This window comes from Piliocolobus tephrosceles, chromosome 1 (genome assembly GCF_002776525.5).
Source record: "Piliocolobus tephrosceles isolate RC106 chromosome 1, ASM277652v3, whole genome shotgun sequence".
NCBI classification, from domain to species: Eukaryota; Metazoa; Chordata; class Mammalia; order Primates; family Cercopithecidae; genus Piliocolobus; species Piliocolobus tephrosceles.
In genome coordinates, this window is record NC_045434.1 from 73,165,871 (window position 1) to 73,186,253 (window position 20,383).

General features: G+C 34.2%; 1 protein-coding gene across 2 annotated transcripts in view; it reads right to left on the reverse strand.

The window, feature by feature from the left end:
• Positions 1–20,383, reverse strand: part of USH2A (usherin) — a 798,346-nt gene that overhangs the window by 729,868 nt on the left and 48,095 nt on the right. For both annotated transcript variants that reach the window (XM_023203737.1, XM_023203738.1), the window contains one exon: positions 7,989–8,121. In XM_023203737.1, coding sequence (XP_023059505.1) covers positions 7,989–8,121 — 133 coding nt within the window. The remainder of the gene's footprint in view (positions 1–7,988; positions 8,122–20,383) is intronic.

Genomic DNA, 20,383 nt, shown 5'->3' on the forward strand with positions numbered 1-20,383 from the left:
AAACTGGATCCTTTCCTTACTCCTTATATGAAAATTAATTCAAGATGCATTAGAGACTTAAATGTTAGACCTAATACCATAAAAACCCTAGAAGAAAACCTAGGTAATAACACTCAGGACATAGGCATGGGCAAGGACTTCATGTCTAAAACACCAAAAGCATTGGCAACAAAAGCCAAAATTGACAAATGGGATCTAATTAAACTAAAGAGCTTCTGCACAGCAAAAGAAACTACCATCAGAGTGAACAGGCAACCTACAGAATGGGAGAAAATTTTTGCAATCTACTCATCAGATATTGCTAGATATCTTGTCTGCAATGTTCTGAAACTAACTTTAAGTAAACTCCTCTCTATCTATATACTGTATTCCTGTACTTTTCTTCCATTCCATTCTCTTAATCAATTTCAATAATTTTTAAGTTTCTTTTTTTTTTATCTAATTCCCAAAATAATTCTCTCTGAAAAAATTAGCATGATTTCAGCTGAACTAAAATGGAGTTTGTATATCTAGCAGAGGTTAGAAATGTGAACCCATGGGAAACTGGTAGAAATTAGAAGTAGCATTACAATTTTAGAATCAAGTACAAGCATCGGGGCTAAGACACACAACACTGAAAACACAGAAAGGAAGACAAGCAGGAGTTAGCTTTAGACTATGATCCTTTTCTTCCCTGCATATTCACTTTAACAGACACTCAACAAATATTTATTGATTCCTTAATGACCAAAGATCTTTTTAAGAAAGTGCTATGCACATTTGAATGTATAATGTAGAAATTCTCACCTTTAATCGACAACTAGAACTCTGTTGATAAATGAGTTCAGAAATAACTTGGAAAAGTTTTGATTTACATAGTTCTGTAATTTTAAATCCAAAAATTGGAGAGCTAGTATGGTCTATTACCACGATGACATTGGTGACTCCTCATAACTACGTATCTGCTAACACAAGTCCTCTAGGTTATATATCCAACTGGAAGCACTAAAATAAATCTACAGCTAAAAGAAAATGTTCTAAAAAGGAGTCGTCACACTTTGGTTGATATAGATGGTCTAAGGTATTTCTATTTGTATGTATAAAAATCAGCCTGATCAAATCAGATTATACCACTAATAAGGATAGATGAGGCTTCATTAAAAAGCATGCATTTGGTCCATTGATTAATTTTCCAGGGAAAGCAATGACAAGTCCTGCAGTAACAGAAAGTGTCACTGGCAACACATTTTTCTAGGCATTTATGCTAGAGATAAGACCCAAAGAAAAAGCTCTGTAGTAGCCAACACTCATGTGGAAGGTTGTTACTTTCTGGGTGCAGAAACACAAAACCAAGTCAAACCTAATCAGAGAAAGACAGAAAAGATCCATCTTGATCTGCTGTAGGCCTTCATTTGATGTGCTTGTGTTTGAGGCAGTGTCTGTTCCAAAGCAGAGACAGCCGGCCTGGCACTGCATGAGAGCTCCTTTAACTCAGTTCTGTAATCGCTTGCACAATTACCTCTTTTGAATGAAACCATCTTGGATATGGACAAGAGTATGGAGGACAGTGACTTAATTTTTTGATTAAAAAAAGGAGCAAGCAAGAGAAAGAAAATGATTTATATTAAGTCCATAGGAACATTCCGTACCTATCCCTTTTCTGATTAGAGAGGTGGCATGGAGCCTGGCTCATTAGGCAGAAGTAATGAGCCAGTCTATATGCCATCTCTAATTAGAGAAAAGATACAGTAGGTACAACTGTACATATAAATTGATAGAATAAAGATAAAAGTTATTTAAAATATCTTTTTCCTTCTGTAGCTCTTAAATGACCAGAACGTAAAGGAGAAAATTGTAATAAAAACTAAATAATATTTGAAATAAACCGGTTTCCTGTTACATGTTTTCTAATCAGAAGTGAAATTTATTTCTACATAGTTTAAAAATAACATCTTCAGTTCACACTGTCATTTTGAAGCATTAATCCAACATTTAGTATACTGAAGTAGAATAGAAGCAAGCCATTTTAACCCTGCAGGGCATAGTGGACTAATTTATGGCACTATCAAATACTTTGAGCAACATTTGGTGCAATAAAACACTTTTAGAAGTACTAATGGGGATTAAATATTGAAATAAGGCTCACAAGATTTAATGTGTTATTTAAAAATTCTGCACACAGAGTATTTCATAAAATTATACAATATACTAATTACTCAAACCAAGTTCCTAAATATATAAGTTCCTTAAAATATTGCTTCTTCACATACGTTTAGCTTGATCTAAGAGCATACACAAACTAAAGTAATAGAGTCTTCATATTTTCTCTTTTGATTGGTAAAACAATCATATGGAAAGATAGTGTTATCCCTATCTTATTGTTTCGCAATAAGAAAATAGATGTTCAAAGAGTTTAAAAATAGTTACCACTTAATGCACATTTACTATACAAGCAATATGTTCTAAACATACATCATCTCACATAATTCTTATAAGATTCCTATGAATTACATATTAAAACACCATTTAATAGATTAGAAACCAGACTTAAAAAGATAAAATATTTTGATCAAAGAAGCACACCTGGGTGATATTTAAACCAGAGCTTGGCAATTTAACCACAGTGTTTTGAATATCAAAAATATATACCTTCTTTTTTAAAACTAGACATTGGTCTGATAACTCAGACCATAAAGAAAAACAAAACTAACATTTTATATTATTTTGGAATTAATAAGTGCATCAGATAAAAAATATCTATAGGAGGTATTTATGGCATGTCCAATACATATATTTATTATAAACATACAAAAAGATTTGAGTTCCTGATATGTGCAAATGATAGGACTGTGTACCTATTAGAATTAATAATGAGTTTGACAAGGTCACTGAACATAGGTAAATATAAAAACTGATTATATTTTAATGTAATAGTAACAAAATTAGAAAATGAAGTTCAAAAACAATACTAAGTATAATTGCATGAAAACCAACAGGCCAAAAAGCCAGAACACTGACAATACCAAATGCTGGTGAGGATGTGGGGCAACAGGAACTGTCTTTCACTGCTGATGGGAATGTAAAGTGATATAGTCATTTTGGAAGACAATTTTACAGTTTCTTACAAAACTAAACATATCTTACCATACGATCCAGTAATTGCGCTCTTTGGTATTTATAAGCTGAAAACTTATGTTCACACAAAAACCTACACACTGATGTTTATAGCAACTTTACTCATAATTGCCAAAACTTGGAAGCAACCAAGATGTCCTTCAGTAGGTGAATGAATAAATCAACTATGGTATATCTAACCATTGAATATTATTTAATACTAAGAAGAAATGAACCACCAAGCCATGAAAAGACATGGAGAAATCTTACATGCATATTACTCAATGAAACAAGCCAATCTGAGGCTACATTACTTTTTATTCCAACTATATGATATTCTGGAAAAGGTGAATATACAGAGACAGTGAACAGATCAGTGATTTTTAGGGAGTGAAACTACTCTGGAGGATACTGGAGTAGTGAATACTTGTCATTGTACAACACCAAGAGTGAACTCTAATGTAAACTATGGACTGTGGGTGATAATGATGTGTCAATGTAGGTTCATCAATTGTAACAAATATACCATATATTGCTCTGGTGAGGGATACTGACAACAGGGAAGGCTGTGCATGTGTAGGAGCAGAGAGAATACTGGAACTCTCTACACTTTCCACTCAATTTTTCTGTGACTCTAAAATTGCTCTAAAAAATACAGTCTATTAAAAAGTAAAACCAATGAATATGTTTGAACAAGTTTAACAAATAGGAGTGAGACCTCTATACAGAAAACTTAAAACATTGCTGGGAGAAATCAAGGAATATATTACATTTATGGGCTGGATACTTGATATTGTTTAGATGTCCATTCTCCCAAATGCAACTTAGTAATTTAAATCTCAACAGAATTTTTAAATGAAAATTGAAAAACTGTTTCTAAAATTCATATATAATAGCCAAGACAATCTTAAAATAAAAAAAAGTTGGAGAACTACTAGATATGAAGACATGTATGAAGCTTCAGTAATTAAAACTAAATATTTTGATCCAAGTATAGTCAGACAGATGATCATTGGGGCAGAAAAGAAAGTTCAGAAACAAATCCATCTTCACACGTACAGATACCTGATTCATGACGTTACCAATGCAGAATGGTAGAAACAATGATTTGTTTCAAGAAGCAAGGTTTTCTAGGTTAATTATGCATTCAGGTGGGAAAAAAATTTGACCCCTAAATCTCAAAAAATCTATTCCAGATAGAACATAGACTAAAATTTGAAAAGTAAAATAATAAAGCTTCCTGAATAAACTGTAGGAGAATATCTTCATGATATCAGGGTTTGCAAAAATAGTCTAAACAGAACACAAGAAGTATTAAGTATAGAACAATGACTAAATTAGACTCATCAAAATTAAGAAGCTCTGCTTATCAACAAATACCATCAAGAGAATGAGACTATAAGCCTTAGCCCAGAAGACCATATGTGCTATCATGTACTTGTCAAAGAACTCATATTCAAAATATTGAAGACCTCCAATAAATTATTAAGAAAAACACAAACTGTCCAATTAAATATTGCCAAAAGGCTTCACAAAAAAGCACATACACTTGGCAAATAAGCCCATTAAAAGATCTCAGTATCACTAATGATCAGGAAATGCACTACCTGGCTACCAGAATGACAAAGAATGATAACATCTGGCAATACTAAGAGTTGGTAAGGATGTGGAACAACTGAAATCCTCAAATATTGCTTGTTGGGACACCCACTTTGGAAAACTTTTCAGAAGTATTTCCTAAAGCTAACAATATAACTGCATACACTATGGAAGAATCTCATTGGCATAGTGTTAAGCAAAAAGAACACAAAAGAGTACCTACTTCATGATTTTATTTGTATGATTGTTCAAGAATAGGTAACATTAATCTCTAGTTATAGAGGGCTACATTGATGCTATTTTGTTTTTACCTTTACAGTGGATGTTCATTAGGGGACTCTGAGATTCTGGAAATGTTCTACAACTTTTTCTAAATGAGAATTACACAGGTGTACATAAATATTAAAAACTCATCAAGTTATACCTTTAATATTTATGCACTATCTTGCATACATGTTTTGTTTTGCTTAAATCTTAAAAGATTACTTTAAAATGTCTAGACCACAAAGTTTATAAGCCATCTAAAAACTGAAGAAAACACATACAGCATAATATTCTTAAATGAGTTTTTATAAATAAATAAGGAATTATAGAGTATAAATATGGACACATTGTATGAATAAGGAATTCACAAATGAAATGCAAATGATCAAGACATATGTAAAAAGCTACTCAAACTCATTAATGGCCAAATAATTCTAAGTCAATATTCAACAATATTTTTCACTTAGAGGAATGGCATGGGTGAAAAAAAAGTGGATAATTTGTAAGGTTAGTTAGTGTTTAAGGAAACAAGTACTTGGCTATATATTTTAATGAAGTTATAAATTTTCACAGCCTTTCTGGAGGTAGCCTGTTGTTATGCATTAGAGCAATCTCTGTAATATGTATTAAAATATAAAATGACCATGTACTTCAACCCAGCCATTCAATCTCTATGTAATTATTTCTATTTTAGGGAAATAATTATAATAACATTAATAATAATAATAATAATAGTATTATTTACACCCAGGTGTGGTGGCTTATGCCTGTAATCCCAGCACTTTGGGAGGCCAAGGTGGGTGAATCACCTGAGGCCAGGAGTTCGAGACCAGCCTGGCCAACATGGTGAAACCCCATCTCTACTAAAAATACAAAAGTTAGGTGTGGTGGCACACACCTGTAATCCCAGCTACTCAGGATGCTGAGGCAGGCGAATCGCTTGAACCTGGGAGGCAGAGGTTGCAGTAAGCCCACATTGCACCACTGCACTCCAGCCTGGCGGACGAGCGAAACTCCATCTCAAAATAATAATAATAATAGAATAATAATAATATTATTATTTACTAATATAGTTTAGTATACATTCTTGTTTTTTTCAATATATAGCATATATGTTATCTTCTTAAATCACATGGCAAATTTTTAGTGTGAGAAAATATAAACTACATAGTCCAGTTAATTATATGTTAATATTATTTCTCAGTTTTCACCTAATACTGTATAGTCCTACTTTAACAATGCTGTACATTAAAATCCAGCCCTATGCCCGAGAGAGAAAATATAGTTTATATACAGGCATTGTGCTTAGCATTTCATTCATTCAATTATTTAACAAATAAATATTGAGTATCTACTACATGGCAGGTGCTTGAAACACAGTAATGTTTTATATGATGTTGCTTCATTTGATCCTTACATTGGCTCTATGGGGTATCAATATTATCATCATCATCATTTTAAAGTCAGGGTGACTACACTTCAGAGACATTAAAATACCTTGCCAGCCGTATAGCTAGTAAGTGAGGAAATGGGATATGAACTCACGCAGGATGGCACCAATGTATAGAATATTAAGGAACTGTGCAATCAGGTAACTGCTCAAATACATACGTATGTATGTATATGTCTATGTATATGATTGATAGGTTGATAGTTGATATATATAAATAGAAATGTGGATATAGACAGATATATACATATATGTAGATATATATAATATTTTCTATAAAATAACTGCTAATTATACTGAAACATTAAAAAACCCTAAATGTTCACTATAGGAACTGAAGAAATATGGATAGCAACTATACAATTGCACACAATGCAGCCATCTTAAATGAGAACATATATCTAAATGAGAAGATACATTGACATGGAATGTTGTTTATAACATTTGAAGGAGAAGTATTTATTTTTAGAGGGCTCAGAGAAAGCATATGTATTGTAATTTTATTTTTGGAAAAATATATTTATAACTATATCTCTAGCTAAAAATGTACTAAAAATCTGGAGGAGTATAAAAAAGTTCAACTATATCTATCTCTGAAGATAGAAATATGAAAAATACTTTTTATTTCACAGAGTTCCGTATTGTTTAGATTTTTTTATAATGAGCATATATTATATAATAATATAAAATAATATTTTTATTTTAATATGTAGGCATTTTAAAGACCATTGTACTAGGTATTTCAAGATAATTTCTTATTTCAACTTCTGGTTTTATTCAATATATAGTATATGATATCTTTTTAAACTATATGGCTCATTTTTAGTGTAATCAATGTAAACATTAGTCCAGTTAATTACATATTAATACTATTTCTCAGGTTTCATCTAATACTCTGTAGTCCTACTTTAACAATGCTGTACATTAAAATGTAAACCCCTCAAAAAAGAGAGACAGAGAGGAAATATAATTTATTACACATTGAAATTACTTAAAAACTAATCAGAATAAAGAAGTTTCTATTTGAAAGCTTCCCAAATGTAGTAAGTTAAATAGTAGACCCCAAAAGATCTATTATCCACCTGGAACCTGGAACTGTGACCTTAATTTGGAAAAAGAATCTTTGCAAGTATAATTAAGGAACTCAGGGTGAGATCCTCCTGACTGTGAGTGGGCCCTAAATCCAATGACAAGTGTCCTTATAACAGAGGTAAAGGGGAGAAGTTTCAGTGGAGAGGGCCACATGAAGGCTGAGGCAAAGATTGCAGTTGGGAAGCAGCAAGTAAAGCAACACTAAGGATTGCCAGCAGCCACCACGAAGAGGGAGACATGGAGTGAATTTGCCCTTAGAGCCTCCAAAAGGATCCAACACCGCTGAACCCTTAATTTCTGACTTTCAGCTTCCAAAACTGTGAAAAAAAAAGTTTTACTTTTATTAATCTGCCACCCAGTTGGTGGTAATTTGTTCAGTAGCCTTAGAAGATGAATACATGTAAATATTTTAAAATATTATTTGTTTGACGCATTTTTAAGAACAATGAAATTGGATGAAATAAATAACATTCTGAAGTCGGAAACTTACCATTTGAACTCTGTCCTATTTGGACAGTACCAGATGCAAAATCTGTAATTGAACCACTTAGAGTTCTTGCATCAAAAGGTGTATGATCCTTCTCCACGCCATTGATAAAGAAACTGATTTTTGTCTGATGCACCTGTAAGAAATTACTACCGTTATTATTTTAAGTGCATAAACTTTTATTTTATAATAAACACATTTCAGCAGTTTTTCTTAATTAACTTTATTTCTTCTTTGTTCAATTGGGAAGACTGAAAACAGTATTTTAATAGCTCAATGATATCTCCTTGTGTTTATCTAGACATAAACCTATATAGTGTCATTTTGTGCTGTGATGATATCTCCCAGTGTGCTCACAGGTGTACATAATAGTTGGTCCAATACATATAACAGCTCTGATTGCCATGCTTTTACAGGGTTTTTGAGGATATGTTACTTCTTTATACACAAATTAAATTTGTTATGGCTATATTTGGAAATAAAGCAGAATGAGTACAAGAGGGAGAAATAATTAAAACCACATATAACAACAAAGAATTATATGTGGATATAATTCAAGCTACTAGGATCAAATATTTCTTGAATTTACTGTCTTGGGTATTGGTATCCGGTTGGTGATTTTCAGGTCTACTTTCCCAATGTAGGATAACAAAAATGTGCCAATCATATTCTAGACTAATCAATCAAGCAAGTAGCCTAATAACTGCATATATTAGGGATTAGCATTTTTTTTCCCTGTAAATAGCTAGAGAATGTTTTTTTCTCTGCAAGTCAAATGATTTGGTTCTGTGGGCCAAATGGTTGCTGTCACAACTGCCCAACTCTAATGCTGTAATGCAAAAGCATCCTCAGAAAATATATAAACAAATGAGCATGGCTGTGTCTAAATAAAACTTTATTTATAAAAATAGGTGGCCAGCCAATTTGACCCACAGGTTGTAGTTTGGTAACTCTTGGATTACATGATGAAAAAGCGATGGGATTTTTGTTTACGTGACAGGAGCCCAGAATAGCCAATTCTATCAAACTTTTATGCAAAACACCCATAGATACCTGCACAAAATCTTTAATTGCATACACTTCTAAATAAACTAATCAGCTGTTTGGACATCAACTTTATCTCTGCAAATAGTCTTTTTGTTCAAGTGCTTTTAGCTTAAATGTAAAAGGAATAATTGGTACTCTAGTGAAGAAGCTAAAATGGCAAATAAAAGGGTCTGGAAAGGGGAGGGGTTGAGAGGGGGAGGAGAGAGTGAGATTTAAGGTCATGCAATGGAAAGGTTGGATGCTAACATTTTAATTAAAATGATAGCAAACCATTCAACATGCTATTCTGCTATGGACTTTGAGTGATAATGATGTATCAATGTAGGTCTGGCAATTTTAATAAATATATCACCACTCTGGTGCAGGGCTTTAACAGAGGGGGAGGCTGTGGGTACGTGGGGGTACAGCATGTTTGGGAGATCTCAGTACTTCCCACTCAATGTTGCTGTGAGCCTGAAACTACTTATACTTTTAATGCTTTTATGTTAAAAAGACTTGCAATAATTAATGAAGATAAACATTTATTCTTAAACATCTTAAAATCATTATGTGAACTATTGCCTTAAAAATCTTTTTCAACATCCCCCCCAACAAACAAAACAAAAGAAAATAAAAAACCAGGAAGTTAATGCAATAATTACTTGGTAATATTGATTTTTTCAAAAAGTTACCCAAAATGCCTTTTCTCCATTCTAACTACCCTACTTTCATTTAAACCATGCTCGTTCTTAAATCCATTGATCTAGTGTTGCATTTGATTTAATTTTAAAACAAAGCTTTAATATACCTCAAATCATATGCCAAGTCCTCAAGGGCCTGGATATATTCCGCTTTGTTGGGTAGTGGGGCTGCATTTTTTTTTTTTTTTTTTTTTTTGCATCCCATTTTTTACAGCCTGTTACTGTCATTTGGTGTTTGACTGTTATCATTATAAAAGATACAGGCTTTTCTACTTTGTTATTTGTAGCATTATCTCATGTTTTACAACATCTTTGCACAACATGCAGGCACATGAAATATAACTAGTGAAAAGTTCTCGGTGGTATTAATGCATAAAAAAGAATGTGGTTCCATCTCTACTGTCTTTACCCAGCCAAAAGCTGATGAACAGCCAATTTTCCTTTATCACATTAGCACAGCCATGAGGGAAACACATTTGTTCTAGTCAGCTACACTAAAGATACTATTACCAATCTAACATATACATGTTTTATATCAGCAGTATTCTCAGAGCATGAGAGAGCCAACAATATATTAACACTAGCATGACAGTTTATTTAAGAAAAGAAAATTGTCTCTGTAGAGGGACAGAAGTTAGAAATGTATGGCTAAAGCTCAGTGTCACTGGTCTAATAAAGGTAATAATTCTTAGGCTTTCTTTATAGCAGGTAACACTCCTGTGACAGTTCTGTCATATCATTCAAATAAAAATGTTGTCTTTTACAAGTTTAAGTGCACCTTTATTTTGAGTCAGATAGAAAGCATGTTTTTGATTTTCTGTATTCACCGTATTATATCTGTTGTCAAGAGTTCAGGACCTTCTTTTTTATCAACTCATCACATATTTGCTTAGTAGAAGAATTCTGTGTCACTTGCAGTGAATTCCAGAAGGATATTTTCACTTTGTAGGTACTTAAATAATGATTAATGATGATCCCAAGCCACTCTCTTCCATTGCCCCCTCCCCTACCAACCACCTTTCCATGCATAAGATTAAATCTTCTTTGGTTTTTCTGCACCATGTTTTATGTTCCAAGATTCTCTAAACTACTTTACAATTCTGATCTGGGGCCCCATCACCCTGAAGCTGTAAAGACTGAGGTGGATTTTTGCAATAGCTCATTCTGATGGTCCCCTTGCTAGTTATTTAAGGGAATACATACAATGGAATTTCTGATTTGTGAAAAGAAAGCCTTCTGCTACAATAAACTTCGCACCTATCTCATTCTCTAGCCCTATGAGGATAAGAGGAGCTTGTGCATGTTTATTGGTGTGTCTTGAATGAATGAATTGACAAAACTAGTAGCAGTTGTAGAAAAGTCTTTAAATCCCCTTCATAAGAAATCCAAAAACACTTTGGAAAGAAGATACGGAGAAGGTCATGCTCAAATCTTCATTCTCTTCAGTTTCATATTTTATTTTAACCACTTTTTTGGTCACATTTGTGTCCCTGTGATAGATTATACTCATCCCTTTGAGTATAAGAGTACACTAGATTTTTTTTTTTAAGTAGAATTCTTGACACTATCCTCCCATTCTCATGTTTGATTAGTGAAAAATATAATTCAAAAGTCCAGAAAGTTACATAATAACTCAGTAGTTACCAAGGGGAAAATAGAATCAAGTCCACCTAGACTAGAGTAATTTTCCACAATCACCTGTTCCATTGAACAGATGCCAGATCTTTGCTGCCATTTTGCTCCTGCTGGCCATCAAAACTGAAAGAAACTGCTGACTCAGGCTGAGCAATAGAGAGACAGAGTACCTGTGCTGAATATCTTACCGGATAAATGGTATTGCCATTGCCTACATTCTTCCAAATTAAATTGAATTCATAAAGCATCAACTCAGTACCCACAGTGGCCCTATGACCTACACCAACAAAAGTTAAGTTGTCATCCTTTCTCTCAAGGAGCTTGTATGTATGATAACAACATAATACATTTTAATATACTAGACAGTGTTTGAATCACAATAAATGATGATGATTGTTTCTAACTTAAACACTGAATCTTAATGCAGTCAAGAAGGATTATCTTTTCCAAGGAGTTGCTTTGAGAAATTATGTGTTAATTTGTTAATATGTGTGGTGTATAACATATTTTTGGACCTTCTCTCTGTAACTTGCTTTCCCAGAACCAACTTAGAAGCTTCCCAGGAAGAGCAGTTTTATTAATTTGGAGGGCCTCATTTAAAGCAAAACCATTTTGTGCATTCAGAATAACACCTTTCTAATAGATTAACATGAAGTGATTTGACAACATATCTTAAATTTAAATTTACCCTCAAAAGATCATGATGGATGATACGAATATAAGGAACATAATTTTGAATGCTAAGAAATTCAAACAAAAAAGAAAAACCACTGTGATATGAATCAGAAGAGAAAACTTTATGGAGGAGAAAAGTCTTGGACTTTCTGAAATAGAAATTGCCCTGAAATAGAAATTTCTATTTCTAAGTGAAAGAAAGATTTGCATAAAAAGATTCCACTATTCCATCCATAATTTTTAAGCTAAAGTAAGGCAATGTATCCTGAAAACTCTATAAGTTTATTTTAAAATATCACATGTATGTTGTATTACCCTACCTAAGAACACGTGGAATCCCCACACGTCCCATCCAATTGGTTACCATCCTAAACCTAAGGCCTTCTGAGTTTTTCCTCACTCATCTCACCCAATTTATTTCTAACCTTCACCAACAGCCAACCTCCAATCTAACTGGTAAAGTTTCCTCACTGTCCGATGATCACACATCATTTAATTTCATGATGTGCTCAAGCTATTTCCATATAGGCACTTAACTAAATTTTTAGTATTTTTCAAAACACACATCTCAAGTCCTCTATTCTCCAATAACTCTTTGCCACTTACTTTGGCATTGCAAAATTAGTTAACATATTAAAAAGCTAGTATGAGCCAGGCACGGTGGCTCACACCTCTAATCCGAGAACTTTGGGAGGCCGAGGCAGGCAGATCATGAGGTCAGGAGTTTGAGACCAGCCTGGTCAACATAGTGAAACCCCATCTCTACTAAAAAAAAAAATACAAAATGTAGCCGGGTGTGGTGGCACGTCCCAGGTACTTGGGAGGCTAAGGCAGGAGAATATCTTGAACCCGGGAGGTGGCAGTTGCAGTAAGCCAAGATAGAGCCATTGCACTCCAGCCTAGGTGACAGAGTGAGACTCCATCAAAAAAAAAAAAAAAAAGAAAAGAAAAAAGCTACTATGTCAGCTATTGTTCTAAAATATGTATGCATATTCATTCTTTTTAACTCTAGAGTTACCTAAGACAGGTTTATTCTTTTCCTCCATTTTAAATATAATTAAAAAGAAGCACAGACGATTGAAAACAAAAATTTGGCCTGGCACAGCGGTACCCGCCTGTAATCTCAGCACTCTGCGAAGCCGAGGTGGGCGGATCACTTGAGGTGAAACGTTCTAGACCAGCCTGGCCAACATAGCGAAACTCCATCTCTACTAAAAATACAAAAAAATTAGCCAGGTATGATGAAGCATTCCTGTAATTACAGCTACTTGGGAGGCCGAGGCAGGAGAATTGCTTGAACCTGGGAGGTGGAGCTTGCAGTGAGCCGAGATCGCGCCACTGCACTCCAGCCTGGGCCACAGGGTGAGACTGTCAAAAAAAAAAAAAAAAAAAAAAAAAAAAAAAAGAGACAGAGAGAAAAAGCTTAGCGCGGTGGTTCACGCCTGTATTCCCAGTAGTTTGGGAGGCCAAGGTGGGTGGATCACGAGGTAGGTAAAGAGTCCAAAATTAGCCTGGCCAAGATGGTGAAACCCCGTCTCTACTAAAAATAGAAAAATTAGCTGGGTGTGGTGGCACGAGCCTGTAATACCAGCTACGTGGGAGGCTGCAGCAGAGAATTGGTTAAACCCGGGAGGCTGAGGTTGTAGTGAGCCGAAATCGAGCCACTGAACTCCAGATTGGACGACAGAGCAAGACTGTCTCAAAAAATAAAAATAAAAATAAAAAAATAAATCAGAGTGCTATAGAAGGGTGACTAGTGGTTTCAGAGACAGTTTTAAACAGCTAATTTAATTAACAAGTTATAGCCAGTTAGGATTTTGAAGTAATAGTCATTTAGTTTGTCAAATCCATCCATTTAGCATCTCTTCTATACCTCTACCCAGTGATGATTCAGGATTGATGTCAACACTTCCCACAATAGGAAAGGTGACATCCCCTGTGTGCTATAATCACTTACTAGGTGCTCCTCATTGTCCTGAACATTTTCCCTATATCATCGCACTGCCTTCCCAGATCGCTGCTTCACAATGGTGTTGTCCCCACATTACAAAGGAGGACACTCAGGCTAAACTGTTCTAGTATTCCACCTCTGCAGATTTTGGGAATGCCTTTCTCTTTGAACAGCTTTTACTATTATACGTAATTGTTATAAATGATTGAACCCAAAGGTATCTCCTTATAACTTCAGTTCCTAAGTTCCAGTTCTAGTTATTGAGACTACACCAAACAAATTTAATCACTTTTCCACGTGAGAGCTTACATAAACATAAAGAAGGTTGTCATTCCTATCCTAAGTCTTCTTCAAGATAAATGTGTTTAGTTTCTGTGATGTTCTAAATATGACATAGTTTTTAGTGTCTCTCTTCTTAAAACGTGGCTCCAGAAATACTACAATCTCTAGATGTGGTCTGACCTGTCAAACTGGCACAGGATTGTCACATTAATACAATTCAAAATTGCAGGTTAGATTTTTGGCAATGACATCATGCAGCTAAAACTGATAAATTAAGTTGAGCTGACTATTAACTAAAATACTGTCTTTTTTTTTTCTTACTTACATCAACTGCTAACTCATATCTACCCCATTCTATACATATACAGTTGGCTTTGTGGATCCAAGGGTTGGCATTTATATTTATCTATGTTATATTTCATCTTATTAGATTCAGCCCATTGCTCTGAGCTGTCAAAATCTTTTTGGATGCTATATCTGTCATGCAGTGCATTTACCATCCCTCTAAGATTTATGTCATTTGCAAATTTGATGAGCATGCTTTACATGCTGGACAGAAGCTTAATAAACACTAACTGATTGATTGGCTAATTGATACTCTGAAAACATCACGAACTACGTGATGTTACAACTCTAAGCAATAAAGAAAAGGCACCGTTTTCTAACAAAATGTGTCATACCATGATTCTTCACATACTTTTCAGAGTGGCCTTGTTTACTGACATGAATTTTTATATAATTATAAATGCTCCAGTTTATTAAATATTCTCTATTGAGTGATGTTTATACAAACGATATGAATAAGTACTTAAGGACATTATTCAGGGATAGTTGCTTTGGCAGAAATTAACCAGGTGGGTCGCCCACAAACATTTGTAGTGTTTGGAATGTGTATGTGTTCCTGCTACTAGTTTGATTGACTAACTACTGGTATACCGCTCAAAGATTTTTTCTTGGTTTTGTTTCAGCTTTGTGTTTTCCATGAGCTCCTGGTGTTTTATTTCAACACTTTTTCCTCTATCTACTTCTCTCCATTCCCACACCTTCACACACCCCAAGCCAACATATACACTCATCGTCCTTTTTCCGTCTCTGAGTAACTCAGACAAGACAAGCCAGGCTCTTGAAGCGATCTACAGGAAAAGCCTAAGTGTATTACATTTGCACCCTGCGTATGATTCTCCGGATTTGCTGTTCTCCCCTGATCTCTATTAAAGCTCTTCATATACTGCAACCTCCACCAAACAAGTCCCCATTTAATTGATCTCTAAAAATTTAACATAGGAATGCAAGTACATTTTTTTTTTTTTTTTTTTGTCCTGTCTTGACTGGATGTGAAACTCTCATGGCCTCTTCTTCCTACACATTTAGATTACTCTCTTCTGTCTACTGCCAAAAGAAAAAAGCTATTAATTTACACATATACATGATAGAAAATCTGCAAACAGTCTGATTTATTGAATTCCTAAGGAATAGGGAGAGTTCCAGCCGGTTTTTTCTAGATACTACTTAAAGATGTGTCATGCACAATTCTACATTTAAGAAAGCTTTTGGTGCATACTTGATCACAATATTAGATACCCTTAATTATTTCAATATATCATTGTGCCTTTTTCTATTTTACCCATGGAGAACAGATGATTTCCAAAAGATTATCAAGTTAGCTGTAGAATACCTTAGAAAACTTTTTCAGTATGTTACATCCCAATGATCTAGAAGTTACTTGTTATAACTACAATGTCCTCTCCTTAAAAGTGAGTCAACCTCTTTTGTCTCCCATGTTTATAAAGAAAACTCCTCTTCATACTCTTACTAAAATCCAATCACTTGTTTGAAAATGATCCTGTTGTTTGAATATCAGACAGGCACATTATGATATGCTAAGTGTGACGCTACGTACACATAAGGAGTATATAAAACACAGACCTTTTCTTCAAGGAATTTGCAATCTATAATAGAAATGGGCATATAAAATACTTTCAATGAAAGGAGGCAATATAATAAATAAATATTAATAAAGTGCTTACGAACAAAGATGAGAATATGAAAATATCTTGGAAGTCTCCTCCACCAAATATTTCCCTGTTACTCTTCTTCTCTCTATTGAGTTGTTCCTCAAATAAGTTATTTGTACTTCCTCTGTCCATTTTCTCTTTTCCCATTGCGTCTGCAATGCAGCTCAATCTGTAGTTTCTGTTTTTTATTACTTTAAAAAATAACTATCTCAAACTTACATGAAAGTCACAAGAATAGTACAAAGAATTTTTTTCTGACCCATTTGAGATTAAATTTTTGACTTACTGACACATTCCCCCTGAATACTGCAGTGTGTATTTGCTACAAAAAGACATTATTTTACATAAGCATGATGTAAACATCAAAGTTATTGGTACACCGCTACCATTTTATCTTTAAAGCCCATTCAAGTTTTGTCAATGACCCCAAAAATGTCTTTTATAGAAAAAACACCTGCAGCTCCAAATCATATGTTGCGTTTAGTTGTCATGACTCTAAGGTTTCTTTTGATCTGAAAGAGTTCCTCAATCTTTCTCTGGCTTTTCTGATCTTAATACTGTTAAAGAGGACCACGTAGTTTGTAGATTGCCTCTCAATTTGGGTTTGTCTAATTTTTCTTTGTGATTAAATTCAGATGATACAGTGATCATATTATATTTTATCATGCCTTACATCATTTCTATTTGTTGCATTATCAATGATGTTAACCTCAATCATTTGCATTAATATATCTGCCAAGCTTCCACACTGTAAAAATACAATTTTCCCCTTTGCAATTAGCAAACACTTTGTGAGCAGATACTTCGAGACTGTATAAATATCCTATTGCTTATTAAAAATTCAATGCATGCATATGCTTATTTTTTTCTGTATAGACTCACGAGTCTCTATTTTATTCAGTGGGATATACTTCATTACTCTCAATATGTATTTCAATGCTCAAGTTGTTCCAGGTTTGGACAGTATAGACCCCATACAGCTGCATTCTGGGTCATATTGACATGTTTTAATAGTTCTTTGAGTATCTTCTTACTTTATGACACAAGATGTTCTAGGCTCATTTTGTACTTCCCCACCACAGCCCTGGAATCAGCCATTTCTCCAAGGAATCCTGGTTCCCCTAAGAGATGAATGGTCTTTAGGAACAAAGATTCAGTGCTAAGTAGATTCATGCTATTTCAGTGTTACTGCTCCCGGGCCCACTCTCTCCCCTCAGTGGTTAGCTGTAGGGAATATGGATATATAGGGAATATGAATATAAATAGATACTACTAGATAGATAGATTAGATTCGATGCATACACTTACTTCTATATTATTTCTATAAACCATTGACCCTTGAACAATATGGGGGTTAGGGCACGTACCACCTGTGCAGTAAAGCCACCAACTGCATTAGCTCCTAACAAGAGACTCAGTCTTATTTTTGGAGCTTTGAACTAGACATTGATTTCTCTTCTCTAGCTATGAAAGTCCTAGATAGTGTTTTCTTCCAACAGAAGGCTTTTTCATCGACATTGATATTATGTTGTTTAGTGTAGCCACCTTCATCAGTGATCTTATCTAGATCTTCTGGATAACTTGCAACTTCTACAACAGCACTTGCTGTTTCAACCTTGCACTTTTATGTTATGGAAACTACTTTTTTCCTTAAACCTTGTGAACCAATCTCTGTTAGCTTCCAGTTTTCTTCTGTAGCTTCCTCACTTCCTTCAGCCTTCACAGAATGGAATAGTTAGGGCCTTGTCTGGATTAGACTTTGACTTAAGAGAATATTGTAGCTGGTCTGGTCTTCTATGCAGACCACTCAAATTTTCTCCACATCAGCAATAAAGCTGTTTCCGTTTTTATCATTTTTGTGGTCATTAGAATAGCACTTTAATTTTCCCTCAAGAACTTTTTCTTTGCATTCAACTTGGCTGTTTGGAGCAAGAGGACTAGCTTTCAGCCAGTCAACTTTCTACATGCCTTCCTCATTAAGCTTAATCACTTCTAGCTTTTGATTTCAAGTGAAAGAAATGTTACTCTTCCTTTCACGTGAACACAGAGAGGCCACTGTAGTGGCCTTGGTCTAATTTAATTGCAGTATTATTGGGTCTGAAGGAACAGGGAGGCCCAAGGGGAAGGAGCGAGTCAGAAGAACATTCTGCTGGTGGAGAAATCATAAAACACATAACGTTTATTGATTAACTTTGCTATCATATATTGGTGTGGTTCATGGCACCCCCTGAAATTATAATAACATCACGGATCACCATAACAGCTATAATAACTGGAAAAAAGTTTAAATTTTTGGGAGAATTGCCAAAATGTGATGCATACACAAAATAAGCACATGCTGTTGGAAAAATAGCACTGATATATGACATGTTTGCCTGAAGCAAGATTGCCATAAACCTTCAATTTGTAAAAAATAAAATAGAAATAAAAAACACATTGTCTGTGAAGCACAGTAGAACAAGGTAAGCTTGCCACTAGCAACTGCTGGACACTAATTTAATCTTTACCAAATGAATGAAGCTTCATCTAAACCAACTCTTGAAAGATTAATATGATTTATCAAAGTATGAGTATAGTAGAGGACAGTGAATAAGTTGTAGGAAAACAGAAAAAAACAAGAAGCAATAAAATTTAAAATGATTAGGTTACTCCAAGCTTTCTATTGATCCTGATAAATCCCTATTCTTTCAAATATTCTTTTCATAAAATGAATATTTAAATGTGTTAAATTTAAAATCACCATTTTCACTTTTCCTCAAGACATTTATAGTTTTTAAAAAATCTCTTAAATCACAGTAATACAGTTACATATCATTAGGTCAGATTATGCCTGAAGGAAAATAATGAAAATAGTGAACACAGGATTTCTGTTTATACTTCCAGGGAATAAGCCAAAGTATTCCAAGAGATGTGAACTCACTGCTGACCCCAAGTCAGAAGGGCCATCAGTCAAGCCCTCAATATGTAGACAGATATATAGAAAATCATTTATTTGTACAGTTCAAAAACTAAACTTCATGCAAGCACTCAATAGATATCATGAAGATCCTAAACAGTAATTTGAAAAATTTGTAGAAATGGTCCTGCCACACAAACAAAACAGGCGTGAATGCTCACTTATACAGTGCATGAGTTACATCGGCTAAAATCTTCAACAAAGGTAGAACATCCCATTATATAATAAATAAATTATGTATTAATTTTATATTCTTAAAAGAAAGGCATGCTTTTCTGTAAGTACCTATGCTTCAGCCATTTTGTGTCTTCTTAGATTTTTTCAGCTCCAGTAGACAGTACTGGGCAAAATTTATTAAAAATATGTCTGAAAAACTAAATGAAGAGCCATTTTAAACAAAAGAAAAAATCTGAATCTCTTTAACCTCCTTCAGAGAACTGTATTATGAAATATGATTTGGATTATTATTTTTTAAAAATTCTAGAATTGAGAATAATACCTGTATTGTGGCCATTGTTTAAAGGTAGTCCTTTCTGATCAAACGCTGGAGAGACAGTAATTGTCTAAGCAGTTTTGGCACAATCAGTCATGGAGAAGTGCACACACTTAATTTGTTTGCACCAAAAAAGAACGGTAGAAAACAATCATTAATTTAAGGTAAGAATATATCATCCCTAAATACAAAAGTAGGCATTTACGGGTCAAAAGCAGAATATTCAGTGAACAGTTTCCTTGATTCCCTTCACAATCACAAAAATAAGATTGTGGCATCAATTTAGACATAAGTCAATAGTTTTTGTTATCATCTGAAGAACGTCATACTGGCAATTACTATTGAAAATAATATTCATTTTGTCTTTTTATCATTTATATTTATTCAGTCCAATTCTAACATGTTTCTTCCCAAACCATGTTACCCCAGGTAAGCAGCAGCTGAAAGAAAGGTAAGGGAAGGCAAAGGAAGGGAAGGGGAGAAGGGGAGGGGAGGGGAGGGGAAAAGAGAAGAAAGAGAGAGAAAGAAAGAAAAAAGAGAGAAAGAAAGAGAAAAAGAGAAATAGAGAAAGAGGAAGGAAGGAAGGAAAGAAGGAAGGAAGGAAGAGCAAGAAAGAAAAAGAAAGAAAGAAAGAAAGAAAGAAAGAAAGAAAGAAAGAAAGAAA